General features: G+C 48.0%; 1 protein-coding gene across 3 annotated transcripts in view; it reads right to left on the bottom strand.

The window, feature by feature from the left end:
- Positions 1-23024, bottom strand: part of LOC142590225 (BAI1-associated protein 3-like) — a 517523-nt gene that overhangs the window by 74396 nt on the left and 420103 nt on the right. For all 3 annotated transcript variants that reach the window (XM_075702152.1, XM_075702153.1, XM_075702154.1), the window contains exons 9-10: positions 16890-17099; positions 12919-13022 (exon numbers count right to left, since the gene is read on the bottom strand). In XM_075702152.1, coding sequence (XP_075558267.1) covers positions 12919-13022; positions 16890-17099 — 314 coding nt within the window. The remainder of the gene's footprint in view (positions 1-12918; positions 13023-16889; positions 17100-23024) is intronic.

Below are 23024 nucleotides of genomic sequence, written 5' to 3'. Positions count from 1 at the left end.
CTCCGCCGTCACACCATCGTCGTGGTCATACCGCCCACCAAAACATGTCGACGATCATTCCTGCTGCATCATCAAACACCGTTGTCACAGTCGGCCGAGTACTTCCGTAGTACAACTAGCGCGTTCTTGTTTTCATGCAGCCGTTGTATTCCATCGGGCCCGCGACGCAGCCGAGAGGCTCGGCCTTTTTCTACCGACGTGGGAGCGGCCTGCTACAAGCCGAAACGCGTACAGAAGGACCAGAATAAATTTTACCATACCATACCATACCATACAATACTAGCGTGTTCATTTCATTTATACAGTCCGCGTCAGTTGTTCGCTCCCCTTGACCATCATCTTCGGCAGTTTCTGACATAGATTAAAGAAACTGAATAGAAGCAGAGCTTGGAGCTTCCTCCAAAAAATACTAGAGGGAACTGCGGCGCTGCGATAGTTCGGCTACCATAGAAGAAATGGTAGGCAGGTGGATTTCTCCAATCTTCGTGTTTGCGACTGCAAGCCTTTTTTGCGAAGAAGCTTTTAAACTCCATCTTCCGGAATTTCCAGAAACTCATACCTTACTAAACACGGCAAGGTAGTTTGTAACTGCCCGCTCGCATCATCACTGCGAAATGAGCCGTTGTAACCCGAAAGGACGAAGTGCAGGCAAAACAATGACGCGGCCATCATTCACAAGCTTAATGAACCACTATGCCTGCAGAGACGCTAGCGCGGCGGTTGCCTCGAGGAGCTTTTCCTTTTCTTTCTCTCTTTTTGGAATTTTGCGGTGTCTGCAACCAGTTGTTCCAAGTTATATGCTCGCGGACAACACTCTTCGACAAGAAAGAGAAAGCTACGGAGGCAAAGCGCACGCGCGAGTGAAAGCACTTCGAAAAACGTCACACGGTATTATCAGCGTTAGTGTACCGTGTGAAAGTGAAAACATTAAGACAATGCCGAAGACACCTAAGCACTACTTATGAGTTGTGAATATGAAAGCATTAATTTCCAATTCAACGCCGCTGCGCGTTCCTTCGAGTTGTGAACTCCTGCCGGGAAAGCAAGCGTACTGAGACGCTTGGTGCGTTTCGATTAGGCCTTACGGCGGCGCTGTTAGAACGCAGGCGAGAGCTTGCGCGGTCAAGGAACGCGCGGATAGCACATGATTCCGAGAGCGAGAGGGATGGTGACGTGGCGTCGCGGCGATGCCCTCTCCCCTTACGCAACACCTGGCGCGCTATCTAGGCAGCAGGTGTTTCCCTTCGCCTGCTTTAGAGTTACTGCATATTACACCCGCAGATGGCGCCCTCTGGGAGCCATATAGAGTAACTCTATACTCGCTGACAACTTTCTGTGGCACTGAAGGGAAAGCTACGGGCGCGTGGCTGCTGCGCATGTGTTACGGCGCCAAGTAGTGCGCCAGCGTTTGAGTGTGCTTTCGGTTGCTCGGAGCAGACGCTGACTCGACGCCGCTTCACGTGCGGCGGTTTCGCGTTTGCCCAGAGGCGGAAGCGGAAAGCCGCAAAATAAGTAAACATTTATATTCAGTGGTGTCCTTTATCTTACGGAACGGTTGCCAATGAGGCGTTTATGTTTTCCCTTCCCCAGCCTAAACCCAACGTGGATGAAAACACGGGACTCTTTTCAGGAGCGCTCTCACGCGCGCGCGCTTTGCCTCCGCAGATCTCCCTTCATTCCCACAGAAAGATGTGCGCGAGTACAGGCCGCTCTGCTCCGTCGAGCCTCGAGCCAGCAAGCTCGAGCCACGGCAAATGGGCGAGGGACGCGCTAATGACGTGGCGTCGCAGGCAATGGAAAGTTAGGTGTCCTTTCGCTGCTATAGATGCACCGGTTTTTTTTTTCGCTCAGTGAAACATTTGACGCTTTCGCATCAAAAAGGAAACATCAAAACATTTGGAGTACACTTAAGATTAGCCTTTAAAAGTGGAATGCGATAGCTTTGAAAGATCCCCGACTGCTTGTCACGCTTCCTCGCAACTGGAGGTTTCTTGCGGTTGCGCGAAGACGAGCGCCATCTGGATAATGTTGCAAGGAACCGAGCGGGCCGCGCCGCTCTATGAATGGTAGAAACGCTGGAAAAGGTGTTTGCGTTTGAGTTCCCGCGTAACAGAATTGCGTTTTCTGCTACACTCAAATTACAATCCGACGCTATCATGTCTGTGGGTTGCGCTTAAGTCGCACTTTGCGATTTTTCTGACGCATATTACTCTGAGGAATTCACTTAGTTCAGTAACGCCTCCGCGCCACGCGAAGGGCCTGCGTGGCTGTGGCTCGGAAGGACTTTTCGCCAAACGACATCCGACGGCGCCGTTGCATTTTTTTGTGACACGGGGCACTTAACGCTGTCTCGTTAAGAATGTGGGAGGATGCTTAAGCTTCGCCTTTTATAGTGGAACGCGAGAGCATTCAAATATCCCTGAGTGCTTGTCACGGTTCCCGGAAAGCGCAGCTTACGTAGCCGTCATGGTTTCCAGGAAACGCCGGCAGCGAACGATATGCATTAAGACAATCTTTCAGATTTTTTTCTCTTCTTCCTTATTTCTTTTTGTTCTGTTTTTTGCAAGGAATCTAGCGGGCCGCGCTTCTCCAAGGACAGACGCAAAAGGAGGCTTGTGCTTGAGTTTCCGTTTAACAAAGTTATGTTTTCTTGTATACTCAAATTACAATCCGACGCTATCGTCTCTGTAGTTTCTCTGTGAGTCGTGCTTTAAGAATTTTACGACGAATTTTACTTTGATGCAGTCAATTAGTTCAGTAACGACTGTGCGTCACGCAGGGAGCCTGCGTGGTTGGGGATGCTTGGCTCGGCATGATATCCCCGGCCGCGTATACGACGACGCTGGATTTTCTGCTACACGGGGTCCTTAACGCTTTCGCGTCAAAGCCGCAGTTTCGCCAGAAAGGCGAAGCATCGATGGCGATGGCAAATTATCAGACGGGCTGACGAAGTAAGACTAGCGCGTTTACTGGCTGTACAATCTTGCAAACATTCGCTCGTTATGCAAATTAACAAGCAAACATTAACACATCCCACTCGACGAAGACGGGCACTCGCCGTCGAAACGCTCGCGCGAGCAAGCGCGAGAGAAGCAGCGAGTCAAGTGACCTTCGTGCTGTCCATCGCTTCAACGCAAACATCGGCGCCGACAACACACAGCATGCGCATAGCCACGAGCCGTCGACGTAACTAGACTTCGCCCCAACGCACGTCGCTCTCAAGATACGGCCTCGCGATCGCACACTGCCTTCAAATAACGCAGTTGCAGATAAAGTAGGATGGAACTCGCCTTCCACCCCGGCGCCGGGTCCGCTCGAGACAACGAAAGTTCGACAAGTTCTCGTACAAATAAACTCATTCATTATTAGTAGACACCGAAAATGCAAAAACACCCGTGTACCGTGCATCGGGTGCACGTTAAGCAACGCGGGTGGTCGAAATTATTCCCGCATTCCGTCTAGAAGCGGGTGCGCTGCACTCGTCGATACACGCCGTATCGAATTTTCGATATGCAGTGCACGTGTCAGGCGCAAGGTGTTGCTGTATGGCATCAACTGGCGATTGCGTGTCATCGTTTCCCCGTTAATCAAAGGTGGTTGAAGAACCGCGCACGGACATTTTTAGGCCTTCGAAAAATGTATTTAATTGCGTTGTTTTGGTGCTTTCAGTATCTAGTTTGCCTTTCTCTTACCGCTCCAATCTTGCTTGTTACTCCATTCATCGCATAACGCTTCCTCAGTTGTTTCCGTATTCTCATTTTATTTTTGTTTATTCAATTGGTACCTGCTTCGATAGCAGGCATTACAGCAAGGAGGGCACAAATAAAAAAGAAACGTGCCAGATCACTTTTCTACACTTTAAAGAAAGTTTGCACCCTTTGGGGTGTATATCTGCCACACAACGATAATCGTCATCTGCCTTGATGCGTTCCCTTCCTTTAACGCTGCGAGTCCGGTACTTTCCAGTAATGAACGGCATGCGCGTTATCGGCATGAGATAGCATTCCCGACAGGAAAGTAGCGAGCGTGGCGTTTTCAAGAAAGGAAACGCATCAAGGTGCATGACGATTATCGTTGTGTGGCAGATATACACCCCAAAGGGTGCAAACTTTTTTTTAGAGTGTAAAGCCTTAGAAATATCATGAATAGAAATGATGCTAACAATATCGGGTGACAGACCGTTACAATATCTTATCGACCATCTTGTACATCGCGTGTATACACAGTCTGCCTTGTTCTGAGCACCGATAGTGTGCGTGTATCTCTTCCGCGCGCTTTATAGTATGGCTCACATTTTTATCGCGGCATATCGCCAGCTCTCCTCCCCCCCCCCCCCTCACCGCATGTCGAAAATTTCAATTCGCTCAAAGCCACAAACGAGATGGCAACACGCCGAAATAGGACGTCTGCGATCCAGGGTGTCTACTAACTTGACATTTCCAATTTCCCTGAGTTTTCCAGGTTTTCCCTAAGAACATTTGCAAAATTCCCTGAATGAGCCAGAACTTCGTTTTAAGTCAAGACAGGCTGACACCATGTTGTCCGATGCCGTCACTCTCTAGTAAGCATGTTGAAACAAAAAGAAAGACTTAGTCCAGTTTGAATAGTATGGAGTAAAATCTATTTTATTTGAAAGAAAACAGAAGGAAGGTGTTTGCAAAATGCCCAGCGAAAAATATGGCAAAGGCCATTCCAAATTGAGTCAAACATTTTCAAATACGAATTAAAAGGAGATGCATACATAAGTAAATATTTTCGAATAAGAGCTATTTCTATCAATCGATAGCAAGCTCATCGGTATGAGGCCTGAACTTTGTCACATCTAAGATTCTCTCTCAGTTGCTGGAAAATCAACCTCAACTGTCCTGACACTCTCAGCCCATACACAACATATCAGTGTTAGGTTTCACTGCTTTAAAGAGCTTATTTCTGTTTGGATGAGGGACAGCTGCATCTCTGTGTGAGCCAACACATTGTTTTTTGAGCCCAACCTCCTTCAACTAAAGAGGTGGAGGCATGCTTCCTTTCCCGTTCATTCCAAAATGTGTCGCTCCTTTCTGTTCTCTTCCTTCTTCTGCCACGCTTTCACCCCATGGATCATTTGAAGCAACCTCTTGGTCAGTTGTACAGTCAACGTCTGATTTTTCGGACTCCCTAGGGCCGCAAAAACACCTGAAAAGTCGGACGGTCCAAAAAAAAATGAATTTATGTCTTTAACTGCCCTTAAGGGCTAAACTTGCCACAGATACGTCCGAAAAAGCTCTTAATGCCTGCCAGTACACTTATTAGCCATATCGGTGCTCGTAATGAGACAGGAGACGGGGGTGCACGGATGTATAATTAAGGAATACAAACTGTGTCCCGTGACAACTACCCCTTATTACGCATATGCTTCACCGCGTAACAATACTGTATTGAGGCGAAGCGAACTTTCGGCGACTGGCATTATGCAACGCGCTGCGCTCTGCGAGCTTCGAAGCCAATCGCGAGCATTACAAAGGCAGAGTCGGTGCCATTGCTGACAGCGGCGAATTCTTTCAATGAAAAACACGGCACCGCACGGCAAGCAGCTTAATAGCGAACGTAGAAGTAGTTAGGCCTAACGTTGCCGCGGTGGTGGCTACGGTGGCCTGCGGATATACGTGCGAAAGTGCCGGTTCGAGGCGGCGGTGGTGGCTTTGATTAAGCCATTTCAGAGCTGCAATCAGGGCATTATACATTGACTATATGGAGTACGTGGTGGTGCCGCAAAACCATGCGAATTATCGAGCACGGCCGAAAAATCGGGCGTCTGGACAATCGATCGTTAACTACTTTGGCAATACATCGTACCGATGACACGGCGTCAGTGACGCTTCGTTGGATTCCCCTGTTGCTGGAGCCAGCATCAACATAACTTTCGTTCCCTTTCAATAAAGTTACAGCTGATTTTCTTTGATAGAAGCACAAATCCCCTGAGTTTTCCCTGAGTATTTCCAGGCTATTCACATTCCTGAGAATTCCCGGTTTTCCCGGTTTTCCCGGTTGGTAGACACCCTGGCGATCAAAAACAATCAAACAGTAACATCCGCGTCTCGGCCGAGTCTGTGGTACGACTATGTGGTGATCTCAAGAAACGTTGACGGTAATCCCAAGAAACGGGCAGCGAGACAAGGTTTGCGCTGAAAGCCCGCAATTTTCTTGGAACGCGGTGGCACACGTCACCCGTCAACGTCCTGTCCTAACACCATGCCCGCCTCTTTAATCCTTGCTGTTCTTGTTTTGATACAGCCGGTATATTCCATGGTAACAGTCGTTGTAGACAATAACATAGAGGTTCCTACAAAAAATACTTTAGAGAGAGCGAGAGAGAGAGAGACAAAATGGAAGGAAAGACAGGGAGAGGTTTAACAGTATGTGTACCGGCTGGCTACCCTGTGCTAAGGAAAGGGGTAAAGGGAAAAGGGAGAAAGAAGAGGAAAAAAGAAATGAGAGAGACTCTAAGCTCGTGTCTGTGAGAGCTGGAGGTACATGGCTGTTCCAGCAGGATGGGAATGTTGGGTAGTACATGTATTCGCCCAGACTTTGAGCTTGCGGCTTCAATCGGCATTGGGAATTTTGCAAATTTATCGTATTCCACAAATTATACGCTTACAAATTCCACAATTTCTACTGATAATGCGTGTACTCGGAGACTTATGGCCTTCATATGTTGAGATAACTATTATTGCTACAAAATCCAACGATCACAAAGCGCTGAAAGTGAGCAATAATTAACGTCACGTGAACGTCTGCCCGAAGGCTAGAAAAATGCACATCCATGCGGCCAGAAATCCTCGTGTTATAGCCGAGCTGTGACAGCGCCGCAGCTGACCTCTAATATCCTAATGTTTGTTGTCAACATTCATCATGCCAGTACGCACTTAGTGTGACTTAGTTTAGCAAATTGTACAAAATGCGATTGCGCATTTTGTACAAGTTGTACCTCGTCTGCTACATGTACATATGACATATGTGACACCTATGAAGATGAACGAGTGCTGATAGTGGGAGCTTTGTCTGCGTCCTTTATACTGTCCTGGCGTTCTTTACGCGTTAAAACGGCCGCTAAACATGGAACCACAACAGCACCAAGCTGGCATTCTTTCAAATTTTTGTAGGCTACTACCAGGCACGCATTTGCGCCCCCTCGGTAACCTAAAGAAATGATTATACTTTCAATTTTTTTTTATTATGGAAGCAAGTAGCGCTACGACGACTGGAGACTCCAGACTTCTCTCACTGCTTTCCTCCGCGACCAAAAAAAAGAATAGTCCCTCGCATACGAAAGGGAAAAAAATGCACGTAAGCCTGATTTGTAAAAGTAAGACTCGCGCTTTTATGTCGCAAAATGTATGGCTTATTTGTCACGCGCAAGGCGTCAAATATTTGAACCTACACCCCCAGTGGTGTCACAGCGGCTTTGGCGTTGCGTTTTGATGGGGGCTGAATGCAAAAAAAAAGAAAAAAATAAGAAGAAAGGCCTCGCACCGTGCATTGGGTGGAACGTGGTCAGAATTAATCCGAAGCCCCCCACTACGGCGTGCCTCATAATCATGTCGGCGGCTACGGCACCTAAAAGAAGAACCGAGGGTTTAATTTTAATCTAAATAACAGTCGGACTCATTTACCGCCAAGCGAGCGGAGTGACATGTTTCAGCGACCAGCGGCCGTAGTGCATCACTCGAGCTCGCGCCCGAAAAAGTAGTACGTCCGCCATGTGGAAGCACAATGCGCACAGTTAACGTGCGATTCGAAGTAACAGTCGCGTCCGCAAAGTGTCGTCGTACAGCATCTATCTGATTGCGCGAGGGAAGATCGCAGGTCGAGAAAGAGTTGCACCGGAAGACGCGCGAAGTGGCGCGTTTCTGCAACCACGCTACACACTTCCGGTGCACCTTCTGCAAGCGTTGCCTGAGCCCTCAGCACGAAAGGCAAAGCGCGGTCCCGAGAAATGGGCGGCACGAAGAGCTTTCCGATGAAAAAAAAAAAAAAAGCACAGCGCTTTTCTCTGAACGCTCCGCCTCCGCAACCACTCCCATCAGTTAACGACTCTTTCCCAACAGGGATCCGCCGGTCTTTAATTACTGCTCTTTCTGTGTGCGAGGCAGCTCCTGCGCTTCGCTGTAAGAACGGCAGTCGTGAGTAATAAGCTAGCTGCTCAAGAGGGAGGCGGGGGAGGGAGGGGGGGGAGGGAGGGGGGGAGGGAGGGTGACAACAAATACGTACATACTAGCGAAGGCGTAGCCGAGCAGCCGCACCTGGAAGGCGCGGATAACCAACCGCGAGGGATGATAAACTACGCACTGCGTTCCCAGATACCGTCGCCACCACCGTCGCGTTGAACGATTCCCGCGCGCACAGAAGCGGCGAGCCGCGAATATTAATTTTGTGCCGCGCAAAAAGAGACAGCGCTTCCGCCGCAAATAGCAGAGAAAAGGGGCATTAAAGAACTGCATCGATTTCCGAGCGCGGCAAAAAACAAAACAAGAAAAAAATACAAAACAAGAACAGAGAAAGGAAATGGATCCTTCCTAATCTTCTGGCGGCTGTGCGCTGTTTCGTTCATGTCTCTTTCTTTTCTCTCCTTCTATCTCTCTTTTATTTGACGGATAACAGCAACATCTCTGAGAGACATCCCTCATCCGCAAATATGTGATCGCAGATCACTAAATAAAGAAAAAACCACACAAAGAGAGAAAGAGAGAGCAAGCCACCTCATTCAATGGCAGATGGCTCGGTGGCCACATCGATAACACCGCCTAGATAGCACAAGGCCTTTTTACTCCGATCCTTGACGTCACACTAGTGGCCCGACTGCCATAGAATCTAATGGCGCCGCTCCCGAGTAGGCAACAGTGATTTCGACGTCACCGCTTTCGTCACGCCAGCCTCTGCAACGAAAGTTCTCGGCCAGTAGCATGACGTAGTGAACAGGCCTTGTGCTATCTAGGTGGTGTTGCACCAACTGGAGCGGCACCCCGACTACATGGGACGGCACCACGACTCCACTCTTTATATGTTGGTGACTCTGCATTCGCGGCTACACGCTTTGTTCCTGCGCATCATATTTCCACACGCACCGATCATATACACAAGTTACCACCTATTTTCGCAAAAACAGTTAAGTATCAAACTTCCCCCATTTTGTTATCAATTCAAGAATGGAACGCGTTACCGCAAAGCGTTGTGACAATAAGGGAAACTGCTTCTTTCCAAAAGCCCTACTTGCCCATCTTGAACCAGGAACTGCAGTAATTTGAATGTAAGGACTATGACTCGATTCATGTAAGATTTCCATGTTAGAAGTGTACATAATTATCGAATTGTGTTACGCCAAGCCGAATATTGCATTACCGCGATGTTTTTCTCCTTTTTTCTTTCTTTGTTGCAACTGTACGACGTGCTGGTTTTTTGTGTGTGCCTTTATCTTTTCTGTGGCATGTGATGCAAATTTGGATTGTGCAAATTCCCCCCCCCCCCCGCCCCTCTGTAATGCCCCTAGGGGCCCTTAGAGTATGTAACTAAATAAAAAATAAAATATCAGGAGGACGATGACGTCGAGCACGGAATGATCACGGAAGCGAGACGACCAGCCGTGTATGGAAAAGTACACTCAACGTCGTCAGTATTCCACGACCGACCGGACAATTGGAGGAAAGGGAAGCGCGACGGTAGTCGTGCGACCAACGCACAGCTGTGCGACAGGCTCACGCTAGCAGCAAGCAGTAGCAACACAGCGGCCGCGGCGCGATGACAAGCCGCATCAGGCCGCACGAACGATAGCCTTCGACCTGTTTGATTTGTTTTGATTTAACTTCATTCGTCGCGTTTTAGTTTCTTTCCGTCAACACGAGATGTTCTCCTGCGGTTTGTCAGCTTGCAGAACGGCGTTCCGCGAGGCTTCCGATCAGTAGGTAGGATAAGAAAAGGGAACACGGACGGACCACCAAAAGTCGATCCGCCATTTATTACAGTTCACGCTGCCTGTTCCTTTTCTTTATTATTGTTATTATTATTAGTTCTTCACTTCATTTTTATTTTTATTTTTGCTGAACGCCCACCGTCACGCGATGGCGTAAGAAGTGAGCGCAACGACTGCAGCAATTGTACGGTGGTGCAAACCGTCGCAAGGGAAACGCAACAGTAATCACTACACACCGTGGGTGTTTCCGCGAGGTTGCAGAACTTCCATAAACTCGGCTTCGCTAACGATTCCCGCAAGTGCAGCGAGCGCTGAGTGCCTTTAACCGCTAACCTCGAACACCGCCAGGCGTCAGACACAATTCCGAGAACATTCGCAGCATCAGTGCGTTGCCTGCTTTACTTTCCTTTTCTTGCACCGCCACACAGCTCTCCGCAACCAAACACAAGACACCAAGGTGGCGTAATGTCTTGGCAAACATCCGAGTCTCAGTGGGACCGCAGCCTAAGCTGTGCTCGGGGGGTGGGGGTGGCTTTACGGTATTGACTGCGGCAACTTGAAGAGCCGAGGCGTAACACACAAACTACACACTCGCCGAGAGACCGCTGATCCGAGCCAATCTCTCTGATTGGCTACAGTTGCCTCCTCCGAACGCAGACGTCTCTCGAGCGAATACCACGAATCCACTGTGCAGTGTCAAAGCCCTCCAGAAGGCCAGTGGAGCATAGGGCAACGGGAGGGGGGACGCTTTTCTTCTTCCCCTTGTTCTCAAAGTGAGAAAAACGATCCTGGTTGCCTGGCGACCCCTCGATGTTTCCGGAGCCGCAGAGCTTTGAGCGCTCGGACTGCCAACCGCCGATTATAGCTATCGCGCGCAGAAACGCCCCTCCACGTTGATCTGCCCTCCACCATTGTCCACTTTGTTCCACTCCTTTGTACACTCGCGTACGGTTAGAGTGAACTTGGGGGTTGGTCACAACTTTGGGCGAGAAATGACTGACGTTGCCAGGTCGTGCTGGATAACACATGCTCTGGCGAGCTGCGGTTTCGTATGGCGCTCGTTCAGCCCACGTACACTTCGAATAAATTGTACCGCTGATTGAAGTGATACTGGGTCCTCAATTGCCGCTTCTTTTGTTCCTCGCTCGTTTCACTTTTCTTCATTATTATTATGATTATTACCAGTCATTCGACTACTATTGCATAGACGTGAGCAACAACAGGCAAACCGAGCGAAATGTAAGAACAGAGAAGGTAAGGAAGGCTAAACTTTTTGTCAGCATTCCCATCCAGTAAGCTTTCGTGCAAAGTTGCAGCAGTACCCGTCTTTCTAAAATAAAATAACATACGTTCAGCCCTGCTTTTGTTACACGTGCCAGTTGTTTACGTCTCTTTGAAGCGATGCATTTCTTTGGCCGGGTCCCCACGCTTCGAGCTTGGCACCTGTATATGTTTCTATCTGGCCATTTATGTAACATTGACACACACACAAGGATATATACCTGTGTGTGCGTGTGTGTTACATAACCGGCCCGACAGGAAGATATATATATATATATATATATATATATATATATATATATATATATATATATATATATATATATATATAGAGAGAGAGAGAGAGAGAGAGAGAGAGAGAGAGAGAAATTCGTTTACGATGCTGGCTTCGAACGCCGTTCACGCAGCACTCAAGTTCGATGCTCTAACAATTAGGCCATGGACGCGTGCCTAATGAGCGGAATAAGCCCACCCCTACTAATTTTCTAAACGCAAGTCAGACGGTTGTCGCGTCGCATAGCAGCTATTCATTTATAATGCGAGTAAGTGTGCGCGTGCATGTTCTATGTTCTACTTGACGATGAAGATGGAAGTCGCGGAACGCGTTCGTCGTAGGGATGCGCTGCGCGTCTGCCATCGTACTGCGGCACTCTGGCACGTTTCTACAACGTCAAACCTGTCGTGTGTTGCGATTCAAGGCAGTTTAACGCTGATGTTTCGCTTTCTCTGATAGGTCACCCGACAGAAGCTGAGGGAGGTGTTCGTCAGTGAAATCTACAGCACACCTTCTTGTCGCAGGGCGCCATCTTGCCTTGCTGGCTAATGGAAGCTTCCCGTATACTACAGATTCCCCACAGTGCGTGGGATCTCCGTAACACTCTACTGTATAACGCAATATTGATTGCGCATTCGATTACATTACTCTCCGCCTGCTGTGTGGATGCTCCCGTCTGATCTTTTGCAATACTTTTGAATACTTTTGCAAGTATTCCTACATTTACAAGTTGCTATAGCGTGCGCTTGCTCTAAACCTGTACGGCACTGTAGACCCCCGTACACGATGTTCCCTCTGTAGTGCTTTTTAAGGTGAAATAAATATTGAAGTCAAGGGTTCGACCAAAAATGGTCTGGTCGAGATCGCTCATAGTGGAAGGCAATAACGGACGCCCACCAAGAACATTCAAAGAAGAGAAAACAGGATGTCTCGGTTCCCGTATGGGGCTCTTGTTCAAGGCCACTGTATCAAGGCTCCTGTATCAAGGCCCCTGTATCAAGGCCCCTGTATCAAGGCGCCCGCATCAAGGCCCCCGTATCAAGGCCCCTGTATCAAGGCCCCTGTATCAAGGCCCCTGTATCAAGGCCCCTGTATCAAGGCCGCTAGTCGGCGTCCGTTTTTACCTCTCACTAAAATAAATAAATAAATGCATAACACACCGTGAAGCACGTGCCTTGAATCTTCACGTCACCATTCATGCGGCATTCGAAAACTGCCAACGAGGTCAGAGATGTTGCGCGGTAACACCGGTCGCCGTTTGCTGTTTCATTTCTCACAAAGCGCGTCCCAGCGGAATTCTCTGCGGCTATGAAAGTTCGCCGCGTTTATTTTCAACGTTCTGCCGCAGTTACACACGCGCACCCAACTGCTAGAAAGACGCCCCCATAACTCAGCAGTCAATCGAAGCCGTCTCGCTCACCATATGGCCTGTTGCAACTCGGTGAGGTCTCCTTGTATGGCGTGCTGCTGGAGGATGGTGAGCGCCGGCGCCGGCAGGTCTCCGGCCCACTCGTAGCTGGGGCACTGCGGCACAACGACATATTAGGTTCGATTAGCCACGAAAACTACAAACTACATTACGAAGATCCGACGTACATTTTTTTTTTTGAATCTATGTAAAGCGAATCTTTCGCCAGGCGGTTAATGCGACAACGGAATACTGTACATCTTCTGCAGCGCGTTTCACGTCATATCGACTGCCTTTTCGTCCGGCAAACGCACAGCGAGCGGTTCAAGCGATCTACGCGACCTCGAATTACAAACTGCTGTCGCCTTGATCACCTTGCTGTCACCTTTCACCGCGCCGTCTTCGGAATAAGCCCTAACCCGCTATTCCACCGGAACAGGCCCGGCTTACATATTCGGCAAGAAGCTGACAGAGCACAGACGCCGCGTACCTCGAGAAAAAAAACAGACATCGAGAAATTCGCTTTCGACACCTTTGTAACACAAGAACGCTTCCAACGCGTTGTGGTTCAACAAAGCACCGCCAGCTGTCGCTTCTGACTTCCCAACTGCCTCGCACGTCTCCGGCAAGACAGGCTTCTTTTGAAGGCCCAATACGCTTACGGACAAGCGAAAGCTCTCCAGGAATGGAAGCCCCGCTAACACAACTCCCACTTACCGAATACGCCCCGTTTCAGTCGGGAATAGTTGGGATGCGTCAGGCCTCGCAGTTCGTCCTTCCAGAAGACTGCAGGCACGCATTAAATGTTCTCCCGCGAGTCGCTATAACGTGGTGAAAGTCGCAGAGGAGAAAACAGAAAAAAAAGATGACGGGAAGAAAAAAGGAAGTTCGGCAGCGTGTTACACTTCCTGTAACCCGTGAAACCGAAAGCCTGCTGGCGCACTTGGTAATGCGCCGTCTCGCATCGTCGCGTTGTTGCTTTGGCAGTTCGGCTTGTTCGGTTGTCTTCGAGCCTTAGCTGCGGCTACGCGCGCGCTGGTATAGAGGGGTAACACTGGTGCCAACGACGTTGCTCTTAACGCAGTAAGTTGGGCTAGTTGGTGTAGACGCAGTTGCTGTGACATAGTTACTAGCTAGAACAAGACAACCGAGGAAAAAAAAAAGGGGGGGGGGGGGGGGTGAGACAAGACAGAGCGCTTGAAACTGTTGTTGAGCGAGAATGGTAGCGTCCTTCCACGGCGAGTCGTGGAGGCAATGAGGTGGACAAGGGTACCGGGAAGATTCTGAAGTTGAACAGACGTTATGAAAGGGCCCATAGTACTAGAAGGCAAAGTAATTAACGCAGAAAGTTGCGCTAATTGCTGTGGATGGAGTTGCTGTGACTAGCGCTCTGTCCTGTCCCCCCCCCCCCTCTTCTTTTTTTTTTTCGTTTGTCTTGTTCCCGCTAGTAACTATGCCACAGCAAGGTTTCTCTTGTACTTTACACTGCATACTCTCAGCAGAGGATTGAAACTATGTGTTGTATGGGCGATTTCAAAGATTGTATGCACTCTTCGCTTCACTCTTCTCAGCGCTTGTGGCCACAAGGCAACGGGGGTATGATCCATTGAGAAGGTTACGCGTTGTTGTTTTTTGTACCACTCGACGAGACGCCGCGTTTGTGCACGTTGTATAGGTGATTCCAGTGAATGCACTGACTGAACGTTTCACTTTGCTAAGTGCTTGTAGCCTCTGCATAAAGAGAGGGATGAGCCATTCCATTTTTGGCACTCTAAGGGGGGTATGAGCCATTGGTGATGATGATAGTTTTCCTACTAGTATACAGGACGACGCGTTTTTTTTTTTCGAGGTCATTGGCGCTATGAGTCCCTTAAGGCTTTCACCTTAACAAAACAAGATGCAGCTTCACTTGATTGTGAAGTGCTATGTCGCCCGGAGTTGCCGTCTAACCCACGTAGCTGTTGCGGAGCTGTTTTCTTACTAGAGATCTGGCTTTTAAAATCTTCGCAAGAACTGTAACTCCTTTAATTGTTCCCCGTCTATTTGCTGTTATTCTTTTTTTTTCCTGTCAGAATTTACTGTCTATAATTTTCTCTATGCATATTATGAGAAATGGGGAAAAAGAAGATGCCTGGGCCAGTATCTTATAAACTCAAGCGTTGCCACGTATACAAAGAAAAAGGAGGAAGAAAAGCTTCTTTGTACGGCAAGGAAAGCTCCTCTGGCGAGACACAAGAAAGCAAAGTGCAACCATTCCGACGAAAACGCAAGAGCAATTACAGCTCTCGCAAGGAAGCACCTCAGTCGCCACTGCGACAGCTGTATGGTTTCGCGAAAACTGAGGAACAAAACCTGCGCTACTGGACGGCATTGGGACCTCCTATTTCACGATAAAGTTAAAACATTATAAAGTAGGGGGTAGACATGGCGTCTTTCGCGCACATATTCGACTTTACATATTGGGTACAGCATTGGGTTGGTGCGATTGAAGACCCCGGTTCAGAACGAACCACAAGACGCGCAATTCTTCAAAACACTATTCAGACTCCTCGGCAAGGGAAAGAAGAGAAGACTGGCGATCGATGCTTTAATCATCAACATCATCCTATTTGTGTCGGCCTCAGGACGAAGGCATCCCGCAACGTCTTCTGATTCTGTCTTGGGCCAGCGGACCCCATCTGATGCGAGCAACTTTTCAAATGGTATGGTATTCCTTATGCGATTGGATGCGATTATGCGAAGCTCTGAGGAGAACTTTTCAAATCTCCTCAGAGCTTCGTCGTCCTCGACCTCGCTCCTCTTCTCTTGGCGCCCGTTCTGCGGCTGTAATATGCCACTGGTTCGCCTGCCCGGCTCCATTACACGACACGTCCGGCTCCACGCCTTCCCCTTAATTTCAACCACAATCTCGGCTGCGTTCGTTTGCTCTCTAATCCACACCGATGCGTTCTTGCCTTTTAGAGTTACGTCTTTCATTTCTTTTTTCGTTACCTCACTCGTTTCTCGGTTCTTAACATCTAAAGGATTCCTCGTTAGCCTCAAAATTCCTGTTTCCAGATGTTAGCATGGGAAGAATGCAATGATTGTACACTTTCAATTTCAGAAACAGCGGCGATATTTTTTCAACACGACTTGGTGATGCCTACGGATTGCGCTCCTACCCATTTCCGATCTTCTTTAGCTTTCCATCCGATGATCAGAGTCACCTAATATTATGTGGAATACATAAATGTACCGTTGCAGAAATTCTAATGGCCCACTGTCACGCACGAATTCTCGTTTTCTTAGCAGCTACTGAACATCTCCTTTGTGTTCTGCCATGTCAAACTTCATCTCTACTTCACTATAGCGAAGTTATTAGGCATTGCAGGCCGATGCTATAATCATTCACATTAAAAGGTTAACCTTAAACAAGATCCTAGGCCTATGGCCAACAAGTGCAAAGGGCACAGCTACTGAATACGCCCCGTTTTACCGAAGTTTTCCGGAAGGACGTAACATCGTTGGAAATTACTGATAGGCAGTCCATATCCGTTCACATGTGAATTTATGTGACCTAACCTCCCGTTTTCCGTATCTAATATCGAAATTATTCATTCTGGCTGCGTCCTATTGCGTCTTAAGTGAGCTCTGTTAATTTTCCTTATTGTATTCTTCTGAACTGACTTTACGCACTAATGGGCTTTACGTGACCGGTTCTGTCATGTGTGTTTCAAATTTACCTGGCAAGACGTTCCGTTTCAATTTCTTTTATACGATTTACGTCGTCAACTATTTCAGCGGATGCATGTAATCCGACTCTCTGATTTCTTTCCGTTATTGGTACCTTTCATTTGTTCAGTGCCGGCTTGGTGTTTAGTCCTATGAATATACTTGTTCTATATTTAAAGGAGTTAGCCAGCGCCGCGTGAAGGCCTCATCTCCAACATATCACGCATTAAAAAAAACAAAACAAAAGAAGAGCAACGGAAAACGGTGCCCACCTCAAGCTGCCCGAGTTCGTGCTCGATGAATATCCAGAGCAGTTCCTGGTGCTCGACCACCTCCTTCCAGTTGTCGTCGATGGAGGCGGCCATTCCTCGGTCCTCCCGGGTGCCCAGGCACAGCTTGAGCCGGATCTGGCCCTGGATCGTGGACCGCTGAGAACGGCCCTGCAGGGGAAACCACTGGTCCAGGCCCGAGGACGGGATGTCCTGCGGAGAAGGCACGGCCACGTGTCAGCGGAGGACCGATTTCGCGGTTCTGGGATGGCGACAGAGAGGAAGCAGTTACACGAAGCAAAATACTAATGCGGTATTTCTGGCAGCTTCAGCCTGAAAAAATGGTGATCCGGCGCTGCAGAAGCTGCACCCTACGAATGGTTGTGTGGCGTAGCAGCAGTTGCACATTTCAAATGGTTCTGCAGTGTTCATGAATCCTTTGTACAGAAGTAATTTGATGGTATGAGTTTATCTACATTGATGACAGCTGTCATACTCCACCGCCGCGCAGGTTCAATCAATCATTCAATCAATCAATTAGTCAGTTGTTCAGTTCACCAATCAATCAGCAAATAAATAAATCAACAATAATTATTCTCATTTATAGTACCCCAATATTCCAGTGGAACATTGTTACGGGGAACAAATAATACGACAATGTAAAAAAAATTCATATTTTATCGATCACTCACTTATTTATTAAGTCTTCATTCTGATTACGCAATCTAACACTAGATTTCACTTGTAGTCCCTCCTTTAACGGCCCTGAATAGGGCTGCGGGAGTGGCATAATTAATTCATCGATTCTGAATCATCTAATTTGTTTAGGAACACTAAGGAATACTGGTTTAACTATCAAAGTCATCTTATGATCCCGAGTGCAATGCATTCCCTGCGACTGGCTGCATTCCGAGCAAGAATGTCAGTAGGATTGCACTACAGCACACAAGAGTGTGTTTAATATTAACTAGGTCTACGCGACCGCTTGCAACTGACTAACCGGTGAACGCTTGCGTGTGCGGTTACGTGCCATGAATCTTTCTTCGCTTTTTTTTTTTTCACTTTCCTGTTCTCATTTCTCTCCTTTTCACGTGCAGGTTAGCAAGCCAACTTACGCCTTAATTCCGCTTGATCCCACCTGCTTTACCCTTACAGCTCTCTCTCGCTCTACCTGTCGCTATCAAAGCGTTAAAAATTGCGAGGTTTAACGTGCAGAAATTGCACGGTGGGTGGGGGGGGGGGGGGTGGCGCATTGGACGGCGCAGTGCTCACAATTGATTTTGGCCGGCTTGAATTCCTTACGACGCACTGAAACCTAAATACAGCAGCGCTTATTTGCATTTCGTCGCCGTCAGAATTCGGCTGCCGCGACTGTGGGAACCCACCTGCGAATTCGTGCTCGCAGCTCACCGCAACACCAGCTGAGCTACCGCGTCGGAGCTTGTCACAGCTTTCGGGATTCCCTGTGACCATGTGTCATCACATACAGAGGTTGCGAGGTCGCAGGTTCGTTTAATAGGCCAATTTCGTCCCGTCCGACAGAAAGCGCGCTGATGATCATTACTCAGCGGCAAAGTGTGTGACATCAATGTGAAACCGGCATTTTTTTTTTTTTTTGGTGTTGTTGGTGTTGCTGAAAAGAGTAGCTTGCTTAAACACCAGCGGCGTAGGCACGCTAAACCGCCAGCGCGAATTAACCCTGGTCCGGAGCTCGAGGCCTTGCTCGGTCGTGCTTGAAGCCTGTTGTCGGAAGCCCCGTAGTGCCTGACCAGCGTCACGGTCACGGAATGAGGCTGCTGAGCTTCGGGTACGAAGCAGTAGATAGTGACCCTCAGCTAGCACGCTGATCGCTTGATGTCGTTTAGTTTTGTAGATACTCGTTTATCGTGTTGTCGTTTTTTTTTTTCACTGCTCGGTTATTCGTGTTCGCTACAATGAATAGACGAGGGCGGTAGCGTCAGGATCAGCCTTGACACTCGTTCCACCGGTGATTCTTGCGCAATTATTTAGCAAGTGGGGAAGGCCACTGCAACGTATGACCCAGATCTTTTTCTTTTAAGCCACATTTGCCACTCACTGGCCGACACGGAAACGCTGTTTATTAGCATTATATACTCGCTGGAAATTACCGCGAGGAAGCAACTCTATCCTTGTTGTGCGAATGTTTGATGCTCACGTGCTTACTCCTAGTTTTACAACTGCTACTAGCACTACTGTTATTTCTACTACTACTAGAAGAAAGGGGGTTAACCGAGGGGACCCATATTTATTAATCATATCATGAGAAGCCAACAAACAATGACCCAAAGAAAACATGGGGGAAATTACTTGTACTTACTGATTGAATTAAAGAAATGATCATCATCATCATCATCATCATCATCATCATCAGCCTGGTTACGCCCACTGCAGGGCAAAGGCCTCTCCCAAACTTCTCCAACAACCCCGGCCATAGAAATGATAAACTACGACAACTACTACTACTTCTACTATTATGAACTGCTACTGATGCTACTGCTGGTAATAACACTATAATAATGCTTCTTCATAAGCAAGGTTAGACAAAAAAAAAGGACTGCCTAATGTGTAATAAGAGAAGAGCTAGAAAGACTTCGTATGGCAGGCCCAAGTATTTACATCAAAGTTAGCTATGTTTGCAGCAAACGCTCACAGTCCCAACAATTCCCGAGAATTGTGCAGTACAAAGCCACTTATCGGTTTACTAAAGCGCAATAGCTCGGCTGATCAGTGGAAAAAAGAAAGAGAATAAAGGACCACTTTGTGTTTGGTGGAGTGCACAAACAAAAATATACAAATGCACCCACTCATTCTTTCTTGGACGTACTCTGCTTATCGGTATTTGTATCTACGTTACGTGGGAGTCGCTGCTGGTTCCGAGCTTAAGCAAATAGAACCGTTTTCGTGGGCTTTCTGCACTGTAGAGTCAATAGGACACGGTCCTGGAATACTTACGGTCTGAGTGACAAATTCACGAAACTTTACGCTCGCATGCGCACTTTAACAGTGGCCGGCAACTTTCGCAGATAAGAGCATAATAGGCTGACGATCGCATCATGATAGGCTAACACCTGCTCTTAAGAACAGTTGGAGCATCGGAAGATTCCTGTGAATACTGGCCCTGGTTCCTGGCGCCTGAAATCGATAAGAACGACAAACCTGCAATCATCCTATGTAGGGCACTCAGACGACAGGTGTGCTATAGTTTCGTCTGTCTAAGACCTAACATAACCGACACTGTGCGCCATTCCAATTCGAATTGAATAAGTGTCCGTAAAACCTAGGCAAATGGGGTTTCGACGCAAGCCTATGTATAGGATTGTATTGAATTTGTTGAATATATCGTATATGTTGACAATAGTGGTTAGGGCAAACGAAACGGAACGCAATTTATTCACGACTGACACACCGTGGGCGAGATAAGAAATGGTACACTATTCTCCTGCACCAACAACTCCACGTCCCGTTTCAATTTGCCCCCTAGCACATCCGGCAGACGTCTTATGAATGTAGCCGCAATATATTTGCCATCAAGCGTACATCTAACCATGCACGAACCTGCCTAAGTTTCCAAAGTTTGCAGTTACGCCGCGAGCGCCTTTTAAGGATTGTCAACCTTGAAACCAGCTTCGGCTACAGCACAAAGGAAGCAGCACACGAGGAAGAAGAAGTGATCGTAGCGAACAGATTCAGTTTCGAGCTCTCTGCATTTTCTATTTTATTTTCTGTGATCTCTGCAATCAGTGACAAGAAAACTGGGGGACGTCGTCCTCTGCAATAGGGGACCCAAACCCCGCCCAGCAATTGGGTCTTGAACGGCCAATTCGTTATGCCGGTGACGTGAGTGACCGCTTCGACCCCAGCATGGTCTCGATTCAGTTATCTGATAGCTTCTCTACTGATGATATGGGATCGGACAGCGATTTTACCGTGATGTCAAGCCGACGTCTGAAGAGAAACATACGAATAACATCACCGACCAGTCGCCAGGCGACAAGAAAGGCAAGTGGCAAGCCGTCATACACTATTGCATACGTACCAACAACGACAACAGACAGCCTCAACTCACTGAACTGGCAGAGCCTGTCGGAATATTTCGAACGAACTGACTATGGTCAAGTAGAAGAAATACGTATAAACGCTCGAAAGAACATCCTCTCGGTGGAAGTCAATACACTGACGATCCTGGAGACACTGATAAACGTCACTCAGATGGGAAGCATCCCTGTTCCCGCATTCCCGACATACGGCAAGGAAGCGACGACAGACGTCATCTACGACTTGGACATTGATATTACAGACATTGACCTGGAGAAACTACTATCGTCGTCGGTTCCTGTGCTCAGCTTTCACCGTTTTGGACGATACCGATGTGTGAAATTAGTGTTCCAGTCGGAAACTTTGCCAACAGACGTCAAGGTTGGATATGTGAGGCATCCGGTACGTCCTTACGTGCCGAGGCTTTTACAATGCCACAAGTGTATGGAACTTGGGCATGCCAGTGCAGTTTGCAAGGGTGCAGTAACATGCAAACGATGTGGTGGACCTCACGGAGACAGCAATCGCAACGTTGCTGCGAAGTGTCCAAATTGTTCTGGTGCTCACGACGCAACGTCAAAAGAGTGCCCAAAGATCAGGAAAGAAACGGGTATTCTGAAGAAGATGGTTAGAGATCATTCCACGCACAGGGAAGCGGCAAGGGCTATCGGGTACCGCAGACGCCGTTCACGACACCGACATCAACGGGAGCGCAGCCCTCCTTGCGTAGATAGCAACGACAGCTCAAGTGCAGCATCCACCCCCTCCTCGTCTCAGGAATGAAGAAGCACGTGCCTCAAAGCCTTTGTATGCTGCGAAAGTAAAAGGCGGCTCATCATCGGCCCCAAACACATCGGATACTCAGTAGCCCTCGTTGCCATCAAGGCCTGCGGGAACGCCCTTATGCACCGCTCCTACACGCACTGAAGAAAATGAAGACATGGATGACTTAGTCGTCACGAGAATGTTGAAAAAGTTGATTGGCTCCATGCGCAGGATTCTTTCCGGCCTAATTACCCCGGCTGCCAAGGCTGCCGTGCAGCTACTAGAAGTGTTGCAACCACTGCTAGTGGGTCTTCACTAAGCAAGTATGGCGATGATGTTTGAAGAACGGATGCGTCAATCGCTTGTTATGCTATGGAATGCTCGAGGTCCACGTGGTCGTTTGTCGGATTTCCGACAGCGGGTATTCAATTACCAATTTCCAGTTATTGTTATTTGTGAACCTAATATGGATTCTTCTTTCCGTATTTCTGGATATGTCCAGATGCGGTCTCGTAACGACCAAACCTCAAGCAAAGTGTTAGTTTGCATACGGAACGATCTGGTGTATTTCAGAAATGACGTCCCATCGCATACTACTAATGATTACGTATGCTATACCATAAAATACAGATGTCGCTCGGTTACAGTGATCGGAGGATACATTCACCCAAGATCGAGGATCGATTGCTCGCACCTGATGTCTCTGCTGCAAGCATCGCAAGGTCCTCATATTGTGATTTGTGTCTTTAACGCGCACCATCCCCTGTGGGGTAGCACTTCGATGAATTGTCGTGGCAAACATTTGGCCGACTTCATGTGTAGTCAGAGACTAAATGTGCTCAATGACAGCTTTTGTACATTTATTCGTGGCACGTCTTACAGCAGTTGTGTTGACCTAACGTTTGTATCAAGAAGCCTTCTGTCTTCAGCATGCTGGTCGACGGATCTAGAGACTCATGGAAGTGACCACTTCCCCACTTACGTTCACTTTAGCTGGTTTCGCCTTCAGCCTCACGATTTTATTTAAGACCTTTGTCGACACCGCCTGTCAGAGTCTAACATCTTTATCGGAAATAGAGGACATCATTGCCTCTACCCTGCTGAACAAAACCAGAGAAGTCAGCATACCGAAGCACAGATCATCGGTCGACGTACAATATGAGGCCCTTCGTGCAATCCTTCGCCGCGCGGAACGGCGATACAGAGGAACAAAGTCACCGTCATATCTTTCGAACAGTCGCCGAGCTCAACGACATGTTCTTCTACATCTGGAGAAGCTTGACAGACAGCGTTAGAGGACATTCTTTGGATCCCTAG

The sequence above is a fragment of the Dermacentor variabilis genome, chromosome 8 (genome assembly GCF_050947875.1).
Source record: "Dermacentor variabilis isolate Ectoservices chromosome 8, ASM5094787v1, whole genome shotgun sequence".
Lineage (NCBI taxonomy): Eukaryota > Metazoa > Arthropoda > Arachnida > Ixodida > Ixodidae > Dermacentor > Dermacentor variabilis.
This window is presented reverse-complemented; position numbering and strand designations above follow the sequence as displayed.